The 21,530-nt window shown below is 37.4% G+C and overlaps 2 protein-coding genes across 2 annotated transcripts; both read right to left on the bottom strand.

Moving 5' to 3' along the window:
* Positions 1–92: 92 nt before the first annotated feature.
* Positions 93–1,065, bottom strand: LOC145625087 (uncharacterized). The gene is made up of 2 exons (XM_081678170.1): positions 421–1,065; positions 93–221 (listed from the first exon to the last, which is right to left on the bottom strand). The coding sequence occupies exons 1-2, from the start codon at positions 1,063–1,065 to the stop codon at positions 93–95; spliced, it is 774 nt and encodes a 257-aa protein (XP_081534296.1).
* A 14,120-nt stretch (positions 1,066–15,185) lies between these two features.
* LOC145625086 (uncharacterized) lies at positions 15,186–17,281 on the bottom strand. Its single transcript, XM_081678169.1, has 3 exons — positions 17,187–17,281; positions 15,887–16,028; positions 15,186–15,605 (listed from the first exon to the last, which is right to left on the bottom strand). Exons 1-3 carry the CDS (start codon positions 17,279–17,281, stop codon positions 15,186–15,188), a joined length of 657 nt encoding a protein of 218 aa, XP_081534295.1.
* Positions 17,282–21,530: the final 4,249 nt, after the last annotated feature.

Here is a 21,530-nt window from a genome sequence, read left to right as displayed (position 1 = left end):
CATTCAATTCTAGATTTTTGCCTGTAGATACTACTTTGAATATGCATCCAATGTTTCACTTTATCAATAGCAATATTCTCAAGAGTCTGAAACTAGATATTAGTCCAATCATTAGCCAACTTCATTTGGATATCACTAAGATCCCTGTAAGCTTGCTCCAATGTTTCAGTGACATTAGCAAAATGTTTGATATTCAGAGCCTTCAATCCAAGTTTAACAGCCTTTAGTTTATTTCAGACAGACAGCATTGGGGAATCATGCTGTCCACAAGACTCCCAAGAATCCTTAACAATCTGCTGGAAGTCTTTATGATCAGAAAGACATTTAAGAAATCTGAAAGGTCTACCCTTCCCTAGACCAGCAGTACTAATATCAAACAAAAGAGGACAGTGATCAGAGAGAGGGAGGGAGATAAATGACTTCAGTTTGACCATAATCATTACTCCAAGCTTCATTGACAATTCCCCTATCAATTCTAGTAACAATTCTACTAGCACCTTCACCCTTGTTAGACCAAGAATAAAAAGAGCCTTTACTCTTAATCTTAGTGAAGTCCATTGATTCCATACAATCCTTTAAATCTCTAACTTCAGCATCAGTCACAGGATTGCCATTAAACCTATCTTCAGAACAAAGGACAAAATTAAAGTCTCCCAAACAAATCCAAGGGACATGAGAACTCCCAAGAGATTGCAATCCAAGCCACAAAGGTTTTCTATCATGAATTGAATGCAGACCATACACAAAAGTACACAGAAAAAGATGTTGTGAATCTTTAGAGCTAATCTGAGTATGAACAAACTGTTCATGATCAGATAAAACATCATCATTTACTTTATCAGTTTTCCATCCAACCCAAATTCTTCCTTTAACAACATGATTATAGTTACAGTACCAGGACCAAAATCTACCAAACTTCTTCTGAATAGAATTTTGATTATGAATTTTGACTTTAGTTTCAAGAATAGCAATCACATCCACACTATGATCTTTTAGAAGCTGCTTAACAGCAACAACCTTATCAGGGTCATTAAGACCTCTGATATTCCAAGAGACTACAATCATTTAACCAAAGAGGGATTACCATCACCCTCGATAGGATTTGCTCCAGCAATTTCATCTTCTAGCAAAGCAGAATAAGCATTGTTAGTTCTAGGAATATTCTGATTAACCCCAACAGTATCTAGCCCTTTTGCTTACTGTAGACATCTAAAAATGTCTCCCCAAAACCAAACCCGATGATGAACAACCTTTCACCACCACTATTGGTCGGGTTTAGTATTTAATCCCGAGAGTGCTTAAAAAATCGTATTTTATTAATTTCATATTTTTGAACAGTCCATGGATTAGTCTTGATGTTTGGTAAAAGCATAGTTTTAATTTCAGCCCAAACTTATTAATTAATTTTTAGCCCAAACCTTTTTTATTTTATTGTTTTATTATTTATTTTTGGCCCAAACCCTTTATTTATTTATTTTTAATTATTTTCTTATTTTAGCCCGAATAATAAAAAGTCAGAAAAGGCCCGAAATTATCAATCGACACTTAAAATGCCGAAGGAAATTAGGGTTAAAAATGTATTTAGACGGAAAAACAGGCTGGAATTTCCTGCGCCACGGCAGGTACCTACCGTGTCACGGGAATCCTTCCCGTCTGACGGTGGGATTTCCCGTGACACGGGAGGTCTGCCGTGACACAGGACATTCCGTGTCTTTTCCGCGTAAACCCTTAACGCGTTTTTTATCCCGTTTTCTGAAAATTTCCCACGTCTCACCAAAAATATACCGTGTCACGGGAAAGTGTACCGTCTGACGGTGGAGCTTCCCGTGTCACGGTACAGTTTGACCGTGTCACGGGATACTTTTTTAGGGGTTTTTATCATTTTAGGGTTCCGTGTGCTCCCTGAGCACATTTTCCCTATAAATACCCCCTCATTTCTGATGAACGGGGCACCGAGTAATTCTCTGATTTTATTTTCTCTCTTCTATGCTTTAGCCTAAACACCAGCCTACCCTTTTTACTTCAAAATTCCTTCTTCAAGTACTTAAAGGAGTCCATACTTTACTCGTGGTTCTATCCTTAAGCCAAGGTGTGAAAGGTAGAATTGTTTGAGGGTTTGGCCCCAAAATCAACTTTACTTTATTTAATTTAATTTAATCATCGTTTTATTATTTCCTTGAAGTTACTAACTCGTTTATTATTTTGTAGTTGCAAACAAACAGAATCAAAGTAAGGATCATGCTCCTTTTATTTTTATTATTTTTCTAACGATTTTATGTTGTTGGAATTGTGATTAATTTGGTTTTAATATTAATGTTATTCTATTATTGATCACCGTATTGCATGTTTAAAGGGAATATGTAATTGAAAATCACGCCTAATAAGATAATTTGGACAATCGGTTTAGGATCCTTTTAATCTTATTATTAATTGAAGTGATCACAAATATTTTAGAATTATGTGTGCATTAATGTTCCACCAATTTAGTTAAATAATAGTTTGGAGCGAATTGAATTATTGTTTGTATGCCTTTGAGATCACAGGAATGCTTTGCAATATAAGAATCGAGTAGAGGCCAATACGGGCGAATGTGACTCCATGACTCACTTCGTACCATCATCCCCGATCCTCCTTTCGTGGTTCCGAACCATATGGAGTTAGTAATCTCATGGATTATGAATGGGGTGTAACCTTCACGGGTCAATCGTTGTTGCCTTCGTTGTCCCTTATTCGTGGTTGCCTTTTATGATCCGTGAACGTTTTACAAGTTCCTTAAAAACTTGTTGGCGGCTCCTTACTTTATTTGTCCCTAATCGTTGTCCCTAATTGTAATGTCAATTCCCACTTCCTATGAGTGCCAAGCATATTCACCACATGCTTTTAACGTAGGCGCACTTTGAGCGACGCCTACACTTACCACCCTCCAATCAGCATCAAAATAAGTAGCAAAAGAAGCATGAGCAGGGGTAATCAAGGGTTGCAAATCAGAACTTTGATCCTTCTCCTGATCTTGTTCAGAAACAGCAGCTGCAGGATCTGAAACAGGCTTTTTCTGAACCCAAACTTTCTTTGGATTTGTTAGGGGATTAACTTGCTGAGCCTTAGGCTTATCCTTTGGCTTAGGAGCATTACAATCATGCCCCACTCTCTCACACTTCTTGCAAAAGGGAGGAGACCATTCAAATATGATTCTTAATTCAATCATTTCTCCCATAGGACTCTCAACAAGCACAGTAGTAGGAAGGGGCCTAGTTATATCAACTTCAATAAGCAGCCTAGCAAAGGAGACTCTCAGTTGTCTAGTTGTACATTCATCAGCAAACAGAGGCACCCCAATTATGCTACCAACTCTACTTAAGGTATCTGAGCTCCAGCAATTCAAAGGCAAATTTGGTATTCTTACCCACAAAGGAACAGTTCTAAGAATTTCAGCTTGAAAATTAAACTTATCACTCCATGGTTTGACAATAGCAGGCTTATTATTGAACATATGAGGTCCAGAACTTAAAACAGTATCCTTCTCAATAGATGAATTCAAATTAATTATGAAATAACCATCATCATGCCAAAAAATCTCAGGTTTAACAAAGTTACTCCAAGTTTGAGCAATGTATTTGTGAACAGCTGAAATTGTAGGGTAAAAACCAACAACATAAAGGATAATCGCATTACACCCTTTAGAGTTACTTGCCTCAATATCTTTTGCCTGAATATGAGCAACAGGTTTCCCATCCTTGTGCACAGGAGCCACAAAAAAAAGAGCAGCACCTTTAGCAGTCAATTTGCCTCGAAATAGATTTACCCACTTCTCAGAATTTGTTGCCTGTTTCAATGATTCAACTGGTTCAGGAAGATCCTCAGCCCCCGAAACAACCGGAATAGAAGCATTTGGGTCACTATCCAACGCTTTATCCAATGGAACAGTAACCGGGGAAACCCTAGTTACTGTTTCATTGATTTTCTGTATCTGAGAGGCAGCGAACGATGCCTCTAAGATCTTTAACTCAGCCCTAGTAATCCTACCTCCTGAAGGGTGAACAAGGTGAGCTGAAGGAGACACCAGCTCAGTCTCATCTTCAACCTCTGGAATAGTCATATTCAAATTCTTCAATCGATTGAGATCAGTAGGAGTGAGAGATCCAAAAGCAGGGGAACGAGGAAGTGGAGTAGCTTGTTTCTTCTTCTTAGCCATGATGGTCAGATGTAAGTGAGAAAAACCAGCATCACCTCAAACCACCATGAAAATCACAGAAAACCAGAGCTTCTCTCTCTAACTTTCTCTCACTTTCCTTTACTTTTCCAATTCTGAGCAACAATGAGCTTTCTCCACCCTTACAAGATATTTAGTTAAGAAAATATAATTTGGATACCACTGGCCATAATAGTCTCTGCATTTATGGTAATTTGGAATGTCTCCTGGAAGGTAAAAATCAGAAAATCTCTATTTGACAGCAATGTAAGGGGGCTCCTCTGGAAGATAATGGACGATCATTGCCGAAATATGATCAGGGGTGTCATAAACTCTCTCTCGTAAGACATTGCTCAGGTAGGAACAAAAGTATCTGATCTTTTCTACAAAGTCATAGGGGTGTTCATTATTTTTCTTTAGAAGAGATCCCATTTGTGAAAATTATCTAGGAAAGATTGGCATCCTGTAGAGAAAAAGGCTTAGAAAATAAAGATTTCCCTTCTCTAAAGAAATAAAATAAAATAAATAATGCATTCTTGTAGGAGATTAAGTTCAGTGTTCAATCATACAATCTTTAGGGTTCACATAGAAAAATACACATTTTTCATGCTTTCATCAACAAACACCTAGTCAAAACACATGCTTGACCACTCAAAATAAAATTATGCACATAGGGAATAATTTAAATCTTAGCCTATATGCCCTTTCTTTCTCCTACCCAAGCTCACCAACATATTAATAAAAGCTTTTAACACATAATACTTACCTCAATCCTTGCTTCCTGCAATACATAAAAATAAATGATACATATTTACCCTAAAAAAAAAAGAGAGCCAAAATTTCGGCCTTAATAATAAAAAAAATATAATTTCCGACACACACAAAAAAAAAATTTCGAGTGTTCTAAAAAAAATTTTCGGATCATAAGTAAATAAATAATTAAATAAATAATTTTAAAAAAAAATTCGGCCCTTTATATATATATATATATTTTTATAAATATATATATATATATATATATATATATATATATATATATATGTATATATAAAAAAAATCAGAACAATTAACGTTAAATAATTTAATTAACACTTGGCCAAGTTTAAATCAAGTAAGAATAATGTTTTCGGGTTAGTGGTAATTTAAAATCTCAACCTAAGCTCCCAGATACCACTTTGTAACACCCTAGAAATTCCTTTCTTTTAAATACCCATTCTACTCTTTTAAAAACACGATTTAGGAATAACTAAGACATTACCGCCACCGTGAAAATGGCTAAGGCAATTATAAAAGATACACAGCGGAAGACTCAAAATTTAAAAACCGATTAAGAAAGTCAACTCAAAAGTCAACGAAACGAAAATAAAGTTTAAAACCAAACAAACAAAGTCAAATAAAATCAACTACAACTTGGAACCATTAAAGGCCCTTATTCAAAAACCGTTCCCAAAACCAAACCTTTGTGTTAGTCCACATAAAATATGTCATAAATAAATGAAGCATAAAACACCTTGTAACCTAATGAAAACTAATAAGATTCACTCTTCTCTCATGCCCCATCATGATCATGCTTCAATACCTGAAAAGTTTATCTCTACTTGTTTCCACTACTCTCCATTAAAAATGGGTCATCATAGGGCCAAGATAAAGACATGGCCAAATACACAAACAAACACAATCAGCAAAGCTGAGTACATAAGCGTAAATTAGCCACACTAACATGCTTTCACCTATCAACACACACTTAGCTCATTGCACCTGTTCACAAGCACACACACCAATCAACAAAACACAATTACTAGACACTAATTAATTCATTTTGCATTGATTACGCATCGAACGGGTTTCCACCTCCTAACCTCCCCCAATTAAATTTGAGGTTAACTGACACGGGAGCTAACCGTGCCAGCGACAAAACCACTCAAAGGTGGAGGTATTCCTGCGCATAATAATAAATAAAAAAAAGGAATATATAGCGTCCTGTACTCCATTAGAAGTTATGGTTAAATATAAAACCCCATAACTCCCCCCATTGTTCATACTCAAGGTATATACGTTCCAAGAGTTTTGGTGCGTAATCTCTTTCACTTTACGTTATTTACATATTATAAGAATTGGTGATGACTCTCAAAGCACAATAAGTCAATCAACAATAATTATTCAATCAAACAAACATACCAATTTAATTCTTGAATAATTAGTGACCACATATTATTTATTGTTGAACCCTTTTTAATTCTACCTCAGTGTCAAAGACACCTTAAACGCATAATGCGCCAAAAATCCTATCCCTCGGTGTTAAAACACCTTAAGTGCACAAAGGCACCAATATACAATTTATTCCTTGTGTACATAGACACTTATATAGCTCCCTCCTCATGCTTAAAGCATCAATAAAAATTATTTGAACCATAATAAAATTCATTTTCAATATTCCAAACATAATTAAACATGTAGTTTAATTAATCATGCCTTCTAACATGCCATAAATAAAAATGTGTTTCAAACACAACATGCCCAAAATATAACCTTCCAATCTATAACTATCACAAATAATTCATGTTTCCCAATCCAATCACAAACATCATAAATTCACAATTCCATACATAAACCTTAGCATGATACTACTTGTAATTAATTGAAATCAAACCTAGCATGATTCTACATCACCAAAATATGCTAAGTACGCGTACGTACCCTGAGTACGTTATTAAAACTGCCACGACTAGTAGAAATTGCTTACTTCAAAGTCTCCTACACATTAAATCCATAATAGAGTATTAATATCCACTCTAAACAAATTTCCAGCAATATATACTATTTTAAAACCCTTCATAATTTACTTAGAATAAGTTGAAATTATATTTAAAACACCATAAATTAAGTCTCAATTAATGGGTAATTAAAATTTCTTCAAGAAACATAATATCAAGTGTTCTACATAAAAGTCCAGCACTTTATTATAATTAAAACTTGCTGTAATTAGGTTTTAAAACACTTAAAACAAAGGCCTACCCTATAGTACATCATAATCCTTCAATAAATCATGAATCAAGAACCTAGGGTTTAAAAAATTGGGGCTTTTTAATTAAAAACCAAATATGAAATTTAATTAACACAATTACAATAACCAAACATCAAAATTAAATCTCCAAACTCATAATTTATGATTAGACTAAAGCATAGATTAGTTTTGGGTAATAAAGATTTAATTTTTAAAAAGAAAAACCTTTTTTTTTTTAAAATGTGGTTGCCGACAGCAGGCCGGCGCCACTGCCGGTGGTCGCCGCTGCTGCCGGCTGGTGCTGGTGGTCGGCGGCCCACCGGTGGTGGTGGTGGCTGTGCGCGGAAAAAGGGGAAGGGAAGGAGAGAGAAAAAAGAAAAAGGAAGAGAAAAATAAAGAGAAAAGGGAGAGAAGTTTACCTTGGGTTTTCTCCACTCTGGGCAACGTTGAATTGCCTCATAAGAGGGATATTTATACCCCTTCTCTATCACCCCTTTTACCCTAAACTTTCTTCCTTTAGCTTTTCCTAATCCTTTCCCTACTAAAACTTGTTAAAAATCATAATTTCTTAAAATAAAACCCCAACTTCTATTAATTAATTAATTAAACAAACTTTCCTTTTGTAAAATATTCCCAATTTACATGGGATAAATAATTAAAACATCATAATTAAAATGCTAGAATTATTTAAATACCCTTTTAAAATATATATATATTAAATAAAATACATATAAAAAATACGGGGTATTACATATAATAATAATAATGATAATAATAACAATAATAATAATAATAATTTCCTCAAAAAAAATAATAAATAATAATAATAATAATAAAAGTAATTTTTATAATTTAATATCTTTTAAAAATTAAAAAAAAAACAGTAAATAAATTTTAAAAAATTAAATGAAATAGATAAAACCAATTAAACAATGAAACATGTCAAGGTATTATAAAAACAGGTTTACAATCGTTTTTGCCTGTATAAAATAAACACCTTCCCAAATGTTGTAATATTCATGTATAATCGAAAAGTTTTATTATTATTTGTAATTTTTCCAACATGAAAGTTGCTTAGAATGTGCCATGTGCCATGTGCCCTTTTCACTTTTAATTTTTTTTTTTTTTATTTTCTTTTCAAATAACATCATGTATTTACATTTAATTTTATACCATCACATATTTTTCATTATTGTTTTAATAGTTTATTTCACAATTTTTATACACGTACAATTTAAACAAATTTTCTTCCATTGTTTTAATTTATGTTGTAACATTGATGACGAACCATGATGACATAATTTTAATTTCGATCACGTCATATATTCTAACTTTTTATTTTTATTTCTATTTTTTGTATTTTTTATCTATTTTTTTTTATTTTTTTTTTGAAACAAAGAGCGGAGTTCATTAAGAAATATCAAGCTCCGCTAAAGTTAGTAAACTTTAGGGAAAAGAGTTCATACAAAGACATTCCGAATGAATACTAGTACCCCATCTTGCGACCAAATGGGCTACCTTATTTCCTGCTCTTCTAATGTGATTACAAGAAAAGGAAACAAACTCACTACTCATTCTAGCTATATCATCAAGTAGAAGGAACATTGGCGCTACTCCCCCCTGTCTCTTTGTAATTGCTTTGACCACATTTACCGCATCGCATTCTAGCATCACTTCCATAAAGCCCATTCTCTTCGCTATTTCAAGGCTGAACCTTGCTGCTCCGATTTCAGCCACTTCAGGGGTCCATTTTGCCTCATGTTTCCTCACAGCAACCACCAACATATAGGTGCCCATTGGAGTCACGAATCACCACTCCAAACTGTTAAATTAGGTTTAAAGTATTCTCTGTATATCTCATTCATATAGACGGCCACATACAAAAGTATGTATAGAGTAGGATACTTGGAGGGCAAGCCCAAGATAACCTAAAGATAATCACAAAATATATTCACAACATTTATCTTTCCTAATACCCCCCCTCAAGTTGGAGAGTACAGATCTCGGACACCCAACTTGCGAAGTAGAAACTCAAATTTAGCTTTTCCCAAAGCTTTTGTAAAAATGTCAGCCAACTGAACCATCGTAGGAACATACGAAGGTATAATCGTCCCATCTGTAATTGCATCTCGAACAAAATGACAATCCGACTCAATGTGTTTTGTTCGCTCATGAAACACTGGATTCTGCGCAATATATAACGCAGACTGACTATTACAATAAAGGTGCATCCCATTCTCATGTCGAACACCTAAATCTCCAAGTAGTCGCTTCAACCACTTTAATTCACAAGTCGTTGCATTCATACAACGATATTCTGCTTCTGACGAAGAAAGAGCCACAATAGGCTGCTTCTTGGTTTTCCATGACACTGGAGACAAGCCAAGAAGCACAAACCAACCACTTAAGGATCGTCTGGAGAGAGGACAACCTGCCCAATCTGAATCACACCAACCTTCTAACTGTAATGCACTATCAGATCTCAATAAAATACCCTGTCCCGGACTTTTCTTTAAATATCTAACAACTCGCAAAGCTGCTTCCTAATGATCAATCCTGGGTTTCTGCATAAACTGTGACAAAATGTGTACAGAATATGATAAATCGGGTCTCGTAACAGACAGATAAATTAGTCGCCCTATGAGGCGACGATATTTCTCAATGTCATGAAAATACTCTCCCTGGGATAATGCTAACTTGTGATTTTGTTCCATAGGGAGCTCTGCAGGTTTAGCATCGAGCAAGCCAGCCTCAGTAATTATATCCAGTGCGTACTTCCTCTGGCAAATAAAAATTCCCTGTTTATTCCGGGCTACCTCTAGCCCCAAAAAATATTTCAACACTCCAAGGTCTTTCATCTTGAAACAATCTCCCAAATATGATTTAAAACTGAGCATAGAATTTTTATCGTTGCCTGCAACAATTAAATCATCTACATACACCAACACATTAAGCTGAATTTTACCCTTTGTCAGAGTAAACAAAGAATAATCATAATATGACTGTTTAAAGCCATAAGTTTTCAAAGCTGTAGCAAGCTTTGCAAACCAGCACCGAGGGGCTTGTTTAAGCCCGTACAACGATTTCTGCATCCTGCAAACTTCGTCAGAATTATCTTTCTCAAAACCAGGTGGAATTTTCATATATACCTCTTCTTCCAAGTCACCATGAAGAAATGCATTATGAACGTCCATTTGATGAACTTCCCAATTTTTCACTGCCGCTACTGCAAGAAAGGTTCTCACAGTCACCATTTTTGCCACCGGAGCAAATGTTTTGTTGTAGTCTAATCCTTCAACCTGATGATTGCCAAAGATGACTAATCTTGCTTTCAATCTCTGCAAATTCCCATGCTCATCGTATTTTTCTTTCTACACCCACTTGCTTCCAAGTGCCTTTTTACCCGGTGGTAGCTTCTCTAGTACCCAAGTACCCTGTTCTTCAAGTGCCTGTATCTCATCTGCCATTGCCTTCCTCCAATCCTCGTGTTTCATAGCCTCCTTGAAACTTTTGGGTTCATTTCCTCCTGTAATGGCAGCAATATATGTTCTATGCTTCACAGAAAACCGGTGAGAATCAATACAATGTGTTATAGGTTAAACAGTACCTGAGGAAAGTGATGTCGCAGGTGAACTCTGAGATGATGTAGATGGACTTATATTTCGGATCGTGTGTGTCACAAAGTCACGATGCTTCACATTCGGAAATTTCTGTCTCATGCCTTTACCCAAGGCCTCGGTGTCCCTTGTTGCATTACAATCTATCTCACACTGCCCATTTTGAGCTTCTAGACGCTTATGTTCTACCTCGGTTTGCGTGCTGCAATCACCCCCTTCTCCCTCGGTTTGCGTGCTGCCAGCACCCCCAGCAGCCCCCTGCTGCGTGCTACCAGCACCCCCATCAACTCCAGCAGCCGCAGATGATGCAGCGTGCTGGTAAGGGAGGTGGGCAGTCTCCTCCGCGACCTCCCTGCGGTCTGGAGCTGCCTGCTGCAGGAGGGTTGTGGAGCTTGCTGCCTCCCTCTCCACCCCCGTATCTTCACTCACACACTCCTCCTCCACCATGACGCACCACTCATCATCACTATCCCCAACATCGCCACCACTCACACTCACCTTTATGGGCTTCTCACTAGGAGCAATAAAAGGAAAGTCGGTCTCAAAAAATGTCACATCTCTTGACACAAAAATTTCACAAGTTTCCAAGTCGTACACCTTCCATCCCTTTTTCCCGAAAGAATATCCGAGAAACACACACCTCCTACTACGACTTGCAAATTTATCACCCTTACTCTTCAAGTTATATGCATAGCACAAGCACCCAAACACCCGAATATACTCATATGAAGGTGTTTTGCCAAATAAAATTTCACAAGGAGTCATATAATCAAGCAATCTAGAGGGAGTTCTATTAATTAAATGACATGCCGCTTGCACACACTCCCCCCAAAATTTTATAGGCAAATTTGCTTGAAATCTAAGGGCTCTAGCAACATTTAAAATATGTTGATGTTTTCTCTCGACACGCCCATTTTGTTGAGGTGTGCCCACACATGAGGTCTCAAAGTAAATGCCATTGTCAAAAAAATACTCTTTCAACGAATTGAATTCCGTACCATTATCACTACGAACCACTTTAATTTCTTGAGAAAATTGACGTCTAACAATAGCAACAAAATTATGAAACATATACTCCACTTCCGTTTTATTATTTAATAAATAAATCCACACACTCCTAGAAAAGTCATCTACGATAGTTAAGAAATAATGAGCACCACAAGACGATGGTGTCTTGTAAGGCCCCCATAAATCTAAATGGACTAGTTCGAAAATACGACTAGCTTTATTTTGACTCAAAGGAAAACTACTCCTATGTTGTTTTGCCCTAGGGCGTACATCACATGAATTAAATTTGCTACGATTATGACTCACAAACGGAAGTTGTTGAAGTACTTTTCCCGACGGATGCACTAACCGTTGATGCCACAACTTTGTCGACCCATCCACCTTTATCTTCAAAGTCTTCACCGTAGGAACACCCCGGAAATAGTAAAGTCCATCTACTCGTTCACCCGCTCCAATCACCTTCCTCGTCGTTAGGTCCTGTATAACACAAAGTTTATTAGTAAATTGCATTACACAATTTGATTCATCGCATAATTGAGTCGTTGAAATTAAATTGCAATTTAATTAAGGCACATAAAGAACATTTTTAAGGATTAAGCCTCCTTGCAATGTCACCGATCCCAATTTAGAAGCATTTGCATAATTTCCATCCGGCAATCCCACCGGATAATGGCTCACATTTGATGCATTCATCAATAAAGAAACATCACAAGTCACATGGTTTGAGGCACCGGTGTCAACAATCCAACCCATATCTTGCTTACCGTGAAGCTTGGGTTTAATGGAGTTTAAGTGATCGAGTAACTGCTGAATTTGGGCCGATGAAATTCCAGCAAGAGCTGCCCCGTCTGAGGCACTTGCGGCAGCAGCTTGTGAAGGCTGCGAGAGCTGCTGCCCACTAGTCTTGTTTGCTCGAGCAGGAGGCGCACCACCCCCCCTGCCCCTGCCACCTATCCGTCCTCCACCGCGGCCAGCCGAGCCTCCACCACGACCTGGTCCACGCCCACCACGTGGACGATCTCCCCACCAATCCGGAAAGCCGTGGAGTTGAAAGCAACCCGACTCATCGTGACCTTCCCTGTTACAGTGAGCACAAAATTTATCACTACTTTCACCACGAGGCTTTTGCCCTTGCAACTTGAAGGCCACCGCATTACATCGATCATTAGTAGGGGCATTCACATCCCCTCCCCGGAAGCGCTCAGCCTGGATGGCCTGTTGATATGCCTTGTCTACCGTCGGCAAAGGTTCTTAGGCTAGAAGGTGAGCCCTTAAAGCCGCATAAGCAGAGTCTAAACCGATCAGAAAATGATGAATAAAATCATCTTGCCTCAATTTCTCAACTTGCTGCACAATGTTACATGTGCACTTCCCGCACTTACACTCCGGCACCGAAACATAAGTGGTTAATTCATCCCAAATCTTTGACATCCTACCAAAGTAAACAGAAATCAGTTATGTTTTCCCTTGCTTGGAATCTGTCAAGGCCGTCTTCAATTGACAGACCCGAGTTCCACTCACAACACAAAATCGATTACGAAGATTATCCCAGAGCAACTTCGCATCATCATAATCACCTAGAGTCGACCGGACAGTTGGATCCAAGGTATTAGATAACCAAGACACCAACATAGAATGTACAGCCACCCAATCCTCAATTTTCTCAGAGTCACTCGGCTTTGCAACCGAGCCATCGATAAAGCCAAACTTCCGCTTAGCCTTCAAAGCCGTCCTCACAGCTCTAGCCCATTCATCATAATTGTCTCCCCGTAATTGAATCGGAGTGATGACATTACCTGGCCCGTCACTTGAGCCTAGGTGAAAGGTCAAGTCGACCTTCGATTTTCCTCCATCTCCCCCTTGCATCTCTTAATCTCACGCAAGAAATTAATTTAAAAAAATAATATATGAAAATCAGTCAAAGAACTCACAGTCACGAACAAAATTTATGAAAAATAATGATCGGAAAATTTTTTGTGGATCTCACAAGGCTCTTGGCTAATATTTATAGCCTACATAAGATAACCTACACAATATAAACTCTATCATATAAACTTCCATAAATCTATCTTAGAATATCACTTATTATCCTAAATATAATATCATAAGATATATATGGAAAATATATCACAATAATATATTTTCCTATATTCCTAACACAAACTGCACCTTCACTCCCGCAAGAATGTGAGAACCGACATTCACCTTAACCATGTTACCAGATGGAGGGATCCAGCTAACAAGAGAAGAAAGGGTTGGGCCTTGAGCACCCCTACCCACCTTCTTATTATACAATCTATAGTCTTCGTTGAGTCTCACATACCCCGCCGCAATCATGACAGCATTAATCTCCACATTCCAATCAAAACTATGCTTATTCATGCAAAACTAAGAAACCCAATAAAGGGAAGAGAAGTCCCTTAGTTGCTCCTTAATTTATGAGAAAACCATAACAACCTCTGCCCAAATGAGTCACTCGGATCCTCAAATAAGTGCTTATGCTTGAACAAAGGAGCTATGTCCCCAAATTGCAGCAGTATGAGTGCACTCAAAAATCGAATGTAAGATAGTTACTCCTCATGTCCACATATGGAACACCTTTTTGAATTGCTTATATGACGCTTGAACAAAACGCTCATAACAGCCAAGTTCCCCTAGCAAGCCCGCCAAAGGAAGTGACTTAATTTTGGAGGACCGTCAATATTCTAAACCACTGACCAAAGGTCCTTCTCAGCAATACCATGAGACCACTCCCAATTGTTTAAGAGCCCAAGCCGTCCCATTTGATAGCCACTTCAGACTGTATAAATCCCATCCTTTTTTAGGCCACCAAAAGCGTCGATCTCTAGTTCAGAAATTTGACAGAGGGATAGCCAATACAACACTACTTTCACTTTCCAGAAAAGTTTCATTTACTTGCTCAATGTCCCAACGCTTATTCTCAACATCAATGAGGTCAATCACCCGAAGCTCCATTTTACTGTCATAGGAAGGAGTCGGAACAAAATTTGAGTACATACCATTTAACCACGCTTCATCCCATAGTTTGATATCAGCCCCGTTCCCCACTCTCCATTTTAACCCCTCCAAAAGCAAGGATTTTGCCCCCCCATATGCTTCTCCAACTGTAACTCGGGTCGTAACCCCTAGCAGCATTAATAAATCTCGGATTTTTGTAGTAACGAGCCTTTAAAACCGCTTGTAACAGTGAGTTATTATCTTTACAAAGGCCCCATCCTTGCTTGGATAATAGAGCTTGGTTGAAAACTCGCATATCACGGAAACCCATACCTCCCTTGGACTTGGGAAGGCATAACGTATTCCACCTTTGCCAATGCATTTTACTCTCCATTCCATTCGAGCCCCACTAAAACTTTCCCAAAAGAGAGTGAATTTCATCAACCATCCCATCGAGAATTCTAAATGTGCTCATCATATACGTGGGAATAGCTTGAGGCACAACTTTAATAAGCATCTCCTTACCCGGTCTAAACAGTAACTCCTCCTTCGACCCTTGAAGTTTCTTCCAAATACGCTCCTTCAAACTAGCAAAAATAGCCTTCTTAGACCTCCAAATAATAGTCGGCATCCCTAAATATTTCTCATGTTTATCAACCTCCCGAACACCAAGAGTATCGATAATCATCTCTCTCCTCTCCGAATTGACACATTTGCTAAAAGCTACCTCTGTTTTGCTAAGGTTGACTTTATGACCGGATGCCTTTTCGTAGGTATCGATTATATAAGCAATTTTAGAGCATTCTTGCAATGTAACTTTTAAAGTATACTATCATCCGCAAAGAACAAGTGAGAAATTCAAGGTGCTCCTCTATAAATACGGACACCATGAATTAACTTATCCCTAGCAGCCTTCGAGATTAATGTAGAAAAAGCAACAGCACAAATCAACAATAAATAAGGGGATATCGGATCACCTTGAAGAAGTCCACGGGAAGGAATAAGAGAGCCAGAGATATTACTATTGTATTTGAAGGAGAATGACACGCTAGATAGACATTGCATAATTCTATTAATCCACGATTGTCGGAACCCTATTTTTAACATTACCCTTTCAAGAAAACACCATTCCACCCTGTCATATGCTTTGCTCATGTCGAGCTTGAGAGCAACAAAGCCATCACGACCCACCCCTTTCCTCTTCATAGAGTGAAGAATCTCAAAATCAATAAGAGCATTATCCGTGATCAATCTGTTTGGGAGAACAACACTCTAATTTATCCATATAATCGATCCAAGCATGGGTTTCAATTTATTTGCAAGAGTTTTCGAGATAATTTTGTAAAAAATATTGCACAAGCTTATAGGCGAAAACACCGTCATATTTTTTAGGTCATTGCACTTTAGGATCAAAATAATACAAGTACGATTTAATTCATCTAGCACTTCTTCACCTCTCCACCAAGCCTTCAAAAAACCGACAATATCATTCCCGACAGTATCCCAAATTTTCTGAAAAAATAGGGCATGCATTCCATCGGGTCCCGGGACTTTGTTAGGATTTATTTGAAATAATGCATTACGAATATCTTCAACCATAGGCTCCACATCCAGTAGCATAGATCACGCATCTCGTCAGTAACCAAAGTTTCAACACCTTCCATTGCCTCTTCAAACTTGTTTAGGGTAAAAAATACCCCAAGTACATGGTCCAATCCCATGATGACGTGGCCCAATAAATGGGCGACACGTGTCACCATAGGAAAATGACACGTACTATGAATAAGAGAGCACCTGAAATCAAATAAGTTATAAAGGCCTCCTTACATCAGGAGGCCCAAAAGCAACTAGAATGCCGCAAAAACGGCGTCTCTAGAGGACACATGTCATTCGCTGATTGCGTAGCCAATCAATGGCCCTAAATTCTAGGTCACTTACCCTAAAGGTTACATATCCCTACCCCTATAAATACCATTATTGCTGATGGGAGGGGTGGATTGTGACATAACATTTAATAGAGCACTAAAAGCTCCAACTTCTCTCTCTACATTTATTCTGTTTCCGGTCACTAACTTGATCATCGGAGGTGAATCTCCGATCACCGGAGATTCGTGTTTTGCAGTTGTTCGCGTCACATTGCCAGTCAGAGCGTGACCAATACTCCGAGGGATTCCAAAAAACCGTGAAACAAAACTCACTGGGATATTCAGTGGTGAACAAACCACTAAAATAATCTGCAATTCTTTTATCCAAATCGGCTTTCGAAGATCTCCACTCACCTTTCTCATTATACAGCCCACCAATGGTGTTGCTTTTTTTATTTTATTTTATTTTTTGGTGGTGGCTAGCTTTGTGATGGAAGTACTTCGCATTTTTGTCCCCATCTCTAAGTGCATTGGCTCTAGATTACTCTTCCATCCACCGATACTCCGCTATCTCATCCTCAATAGCTCTACATTGCTCCAACCTCCTACCATCAAGCTTGCCTCCTTGAAGTTCTGTCATCTTTTTCTCTGCTTTATTTTATTTTTGTTTTTTAAAATGCCTAAAGTCAAGGAATCCCATTTAGAGAAACCTTCATCCATTCTTAGATTCTGCAATATACAGGTTCAACCACACCCCACAACCCCAATTCTCCAACACTTTCCCACAATCCTCACTAGACAACCATATAGCCTCAAATCTAAAGATTTTTTATTCTTGCTATTTCCCTTCTTTTATAGCCTCTATATTCATACGTTTTTTTAAGGAAAATTTGCGAGGAGGGTCCTTTTAAATAGACTTTTTTGTGATTAAGGCCCTTTTATAAAAAAGGTGGCACAAAATATCCTTATGTCATGTTTAGGTTGTGAGAAAGGTCCTTTGACTATTTTCCGGCGTTGACTTTTTTATTTCCTGGCAAAAAAAAGTCACATCTAAGTTCCCTTTTTCCTCCTTCCTCTTTTCCCTCGTTTTCCCTTTTTCCCCCTATTAAACCCTAAATTATGAAAACAATTAACACCAAAACTTCAATTGTAATCCCATAAATTAAAATTGAAGGCTATTCAAAGTAATTCAAGGCTAATCCTCCCCACAATGAGAGATCAGGGAAAAAAGGGAATTTAATGAGTCATGTGCTTTACAACGTGGCTTTTTTTGCCGGAAAATAAAAAAGTCAACGCCGGAAAATGGTCAAAGGACCCTCCTCACAACCCAAACATGCTTTATAAAAGAGCCTTTGTCACAAAAAGGTCTAGTTAAAAGGACCTTATGATGAGTGTCATTTATGGCACTCATTTGTTCTCTTTTAGGATAATTTTATATTGCTTTTATAGCTCTTTTCTTTCTATTTTCTTTAGTTTTGCTCTTTATCTCTTTAGTTTACTTTTTACTTAGTCGATTTTCCTTTTTTATGCATTTCTTGGTTTATTTTGTTATTTTCTCTTTTATTTGCTTGTTTTCTTTCATTTTTTCATGTTAAGGTCGTTATCCAAAGATTCCCGAGGCCCCTTCCCAAGTTTGGCATTGATTAGGATGCCCAATGTTCTCCATTTGAAGCTCAAGCATGGAGAAGTACAGTTCCCAAAGACCTTAGGCCGTGCATTTAAGCCGTGGGGGCACGATTTCTTGTGTTGAACCCACAATCATGGAGTTTGGAAACTGCAAGGTCCAGTGTTTATCAAGAGCATTGAGTGGAACGCATGAGGAGCATCGATATGATGGTAAAGAGGGCTGCCCTGTTCCCAGATGCGGGCGCGCCTGTCTGGTGATAGGCTAAAGTTGTAATCACCCAATCAAAAATAATACCTAAATCCACTAACTATGTAGATAGGGAAGAAGGGTCAAACCACAGGGAAACGAGTTAATTTATTCCTAATTAATCTAAATAATCTAAATTATCAAGTAACCAAATTGTTATTATAAAAGGGAACTAAACTACTAAGAGTAAAAGTGGGAAGGAATAAAAGTAGGAGGGAAATCAATGAAATAAAAGCCTAGGGCATAGGCTCACCAATAAACAATATTCCAGGGTAAAACATAACAATCAATCATCAATGCATCAATTAATCAGATCATAAAGGGCTTTCGCTACGTATTACAATCACATAATTAATTTACCGGTATTAAATCTCATCTCTCAAATCTCGACTAAACCATTTATAAATTAGTCCGCCTATTGAAACTAAGCCTAAACATCAATTCTCATCTCTCGAATCTCGAATCAATATAGCTAAACTCATACAATTAAACCAGGCCTAATCAAATTGCATAGCATTAAATCAATCAATAGGAAAATAATTAAGCATTGACAATCAACAATCATAAATTATCCCTTCATATTATTTATTGGATCCCCGTAAACCCTAGAAATAAAACTACTCACACATAATTAAGTCTCAATTAAATAAAGCAATTAAACAAGTTATAGAGGAATAAAGGAATAAAATTGCTGAAATTAATAAAGAAGAAATCGTTACCAAAATCGATGGAACTACAAAGTTGAGTCAAGAACAAGAGTAAATGTTGAGGGAAATCTAGAGAGAGAAATAATCTAAGTAGAGAGAGAAAGTCTAAGAAAATAAGTAAAACAAAAATATAGTACTAAATCGTACTTAAACAAACTCTAAAAACACTCCTAATTAGAAACTAATAATTCGGCGAAGAAGTCTCCCCAGAAACACGCACCCGATCGAGCCCGCCTTTTTCTTCGTGTTCTCTTCTAAGCATCCGCGCCCGATCGAGCTAATGCTCACTCGATCGGGCGCTCCTTGGCCTTGCTAGCATCACATAATTGCGCGCGCGCCCGATCGAGCGAAGGCTTGCCCGATCTGGCTCGGTTCCACCTCGAGGCTTAGACTTTGATTGGGCTTTGATTCTTCGGCCCAATCTGGATTTCCTCTTCGGGTCTGGAATACTTGGTCCAAATGCCCCGTTATCACATATACCGAGCCCTTAATCACCGACTTGATGACTTTAACCGGCCTTGGGCTTCAAAAACGATCGTGCTTCTCCAATGTCCGTAGTTGCTCCACGAAAACCCGGGAAAATGCTGCAAAAGTGCAATTTCCTTCAAAACTCGAGCAAAACTACAAAAACACTAGAAAACACCAATTAGTAATAAAAGTGGCTCAAAAGAACCAAAAACACTACTAATTATGACCAAGGGATGGGGGTAAAATACTATATAAATTAGACACAACAAACTCTCCCAAGTCAAACCTTTGCTTTTCCCTAAGCAAAGAGCTCATCAATGAGCATATAAAACACACCTCATCCCAAGTAATCAAAATCAAGCACAAACAATTCAAGGCAAATCTAATAAACATGCTTCGATGTCAATCAATCTCATTCATCTAATCACCCTTCCTCCCCAACAATTGTCAAGTAGAGCAAACCACATGAGCATATAGAATTCAAGACTAGTGCTCACACACTCAACTGTCATTTCTGTGGCGAGTAAAAGATGTACTCGATCGCTCTCCAACCAACCCCTTTAATGTGAACAATACCCTCCCAACTCACACTCTCGTATGTTTAAAAAGATATACACTCAACCTACTAGTCGACTCGAAATATGTCAAATCATAACTTCCATTGATAAACAACACTTTCACATTAATACAACTCTATGCACAACGGTCGGAAGGTCTTTAAAGCTTGTAATGTAAGGCTATGGTAAACGGTAGGATACATTTAGGAAAATGTGAAAGAAAATCCATGCTTAAGGGAGCCATATCCTAACAAACCCAAGGTAAAAATAACAATGAACAAATCATCTCCAATCATAACTTAACGCTACAAAAGTTCACCAAACAATCTCATACATAACAACAATCCCAACACTTACACATTAACTCACAAAAATATGATAATAAAGAATTAGAGTGAAATAAAACAAACTTCGAACTCATTCTTTTTTTTTCAAACTTGATATTCTTTTTTTTTTTTTTCATGAATTCTTTCTCTTTTTTTTTTTCTTGAGCAACCTTCACTTAGAACATTTTAAACAATTTTTTTTTTCTTTTTGCTCTTTTTTTTTTCTTTTTATCTCACATTGAGAATTTTCAATTTTGAAACACAAACTATCAACAATTTTCCAATCACAAAATCAAAAGAACAATCACTCTTCTTTTATTCCCACATTGTGCAAATAATATGCACATATAGGCTTGTACTGTGGCTAAATAATCAATAAAAGGGCATAAGCAACAACATGGGTAGCAAGAAGGGAACAAATGTATCTAATATCGTCTGAAGGCTACCTAAAAGAACAAATGTCTTCGTCCTCCTCAATGTGCATAATATTGAGCCATACAAACATTACTCATAGTTGCAAACCAATACTCAAATTCCTTGACATACTAGAAACTATAACACAATTCCTAATCAAATCAACTATTCAAGCACTATATTCACAAACAGTTGGCAAAATTGACGCATGTTTAGGCATCCGAACAATTAAACTTCAAATCATGATCAACAAATTCACAATGCTCATTATCATATACCAAGAATTAAAACAATATTTTTCAAGTATGGGACACATGGAAGCATGATTTACAATTCATTAGAACGTATTTTTGGATTTTTTTTTATTTTTTCAATTTTTTTGTATTTTTCATATAGGAAAGCAATAAAAACTACACTAGAAGGCAATTAAATCTATACTAGAAAGCGATAAATAGAGAAAAGAGAGAGAGAGAGTTACCATATGTACAAGATCATCTCCGCCCAAGCCAAATCAAGCAATGCCCTCATTGACTTGGGGGTGTAG

The sequence above is a fragment of the Chenopodium album genome, chromosome 3 (assembly GCF_948465745.1).
Source record: "Chenopodium album chromosome 3, dcCheAlbu1.1, whole genome shotgun sequence".
Taxonomy (NCBI): Eukaryota; Viridiplantae; Streptophyta; class Magnoliopsida; order Caryophyllales; family Amaranthaceae; genus Chenopodium; species Chenopodium album.
Note: the sequence above shows the minus strand (reverse complement) of the source record. Positions and strands in the feature narration are given on the sequence as shown.

Excerpts from the sequence above, each read along its gene's own strand:
- LOC145625086 (XM_081678169.1), bottom strand. The coding sequence starts at position 17,281 with ATGACAGAACTTCAAGGAGGCAAGCTTGATGGTAGGAGGTTGGAGCAA. Across the intron at positions 16,029-17,186 it reads GAGTATCGGTGGATGGAAGA|ATTGATCACGGATAATGCTC; the intron begins GTAATCTAGAGC and ends TCTCCCAAACAG. Across the intron at positions 15,606-15,886 it reads AATGGTGTTTTCTTGAAAGG|TATACTTTAAAAGTTACATT; the intron begins GTAATGTTAAAA and ends TGCGGATGATAG.
- LOC145625087 (XM_081678170.1), bottom strand. The coding sequence starts at position 1,065 with ATGATTGTAGTCTCTTGGAATATCAGAGGTCTTAATGACCCTGATAAG. Across the intron at positions 222-420 it reads ATGATTATGGTCAAACTGAA|GCTGTTAAACTTGGATTGAA; the intron begins GTCATTTATCTC and ends AATAAACTAAAG.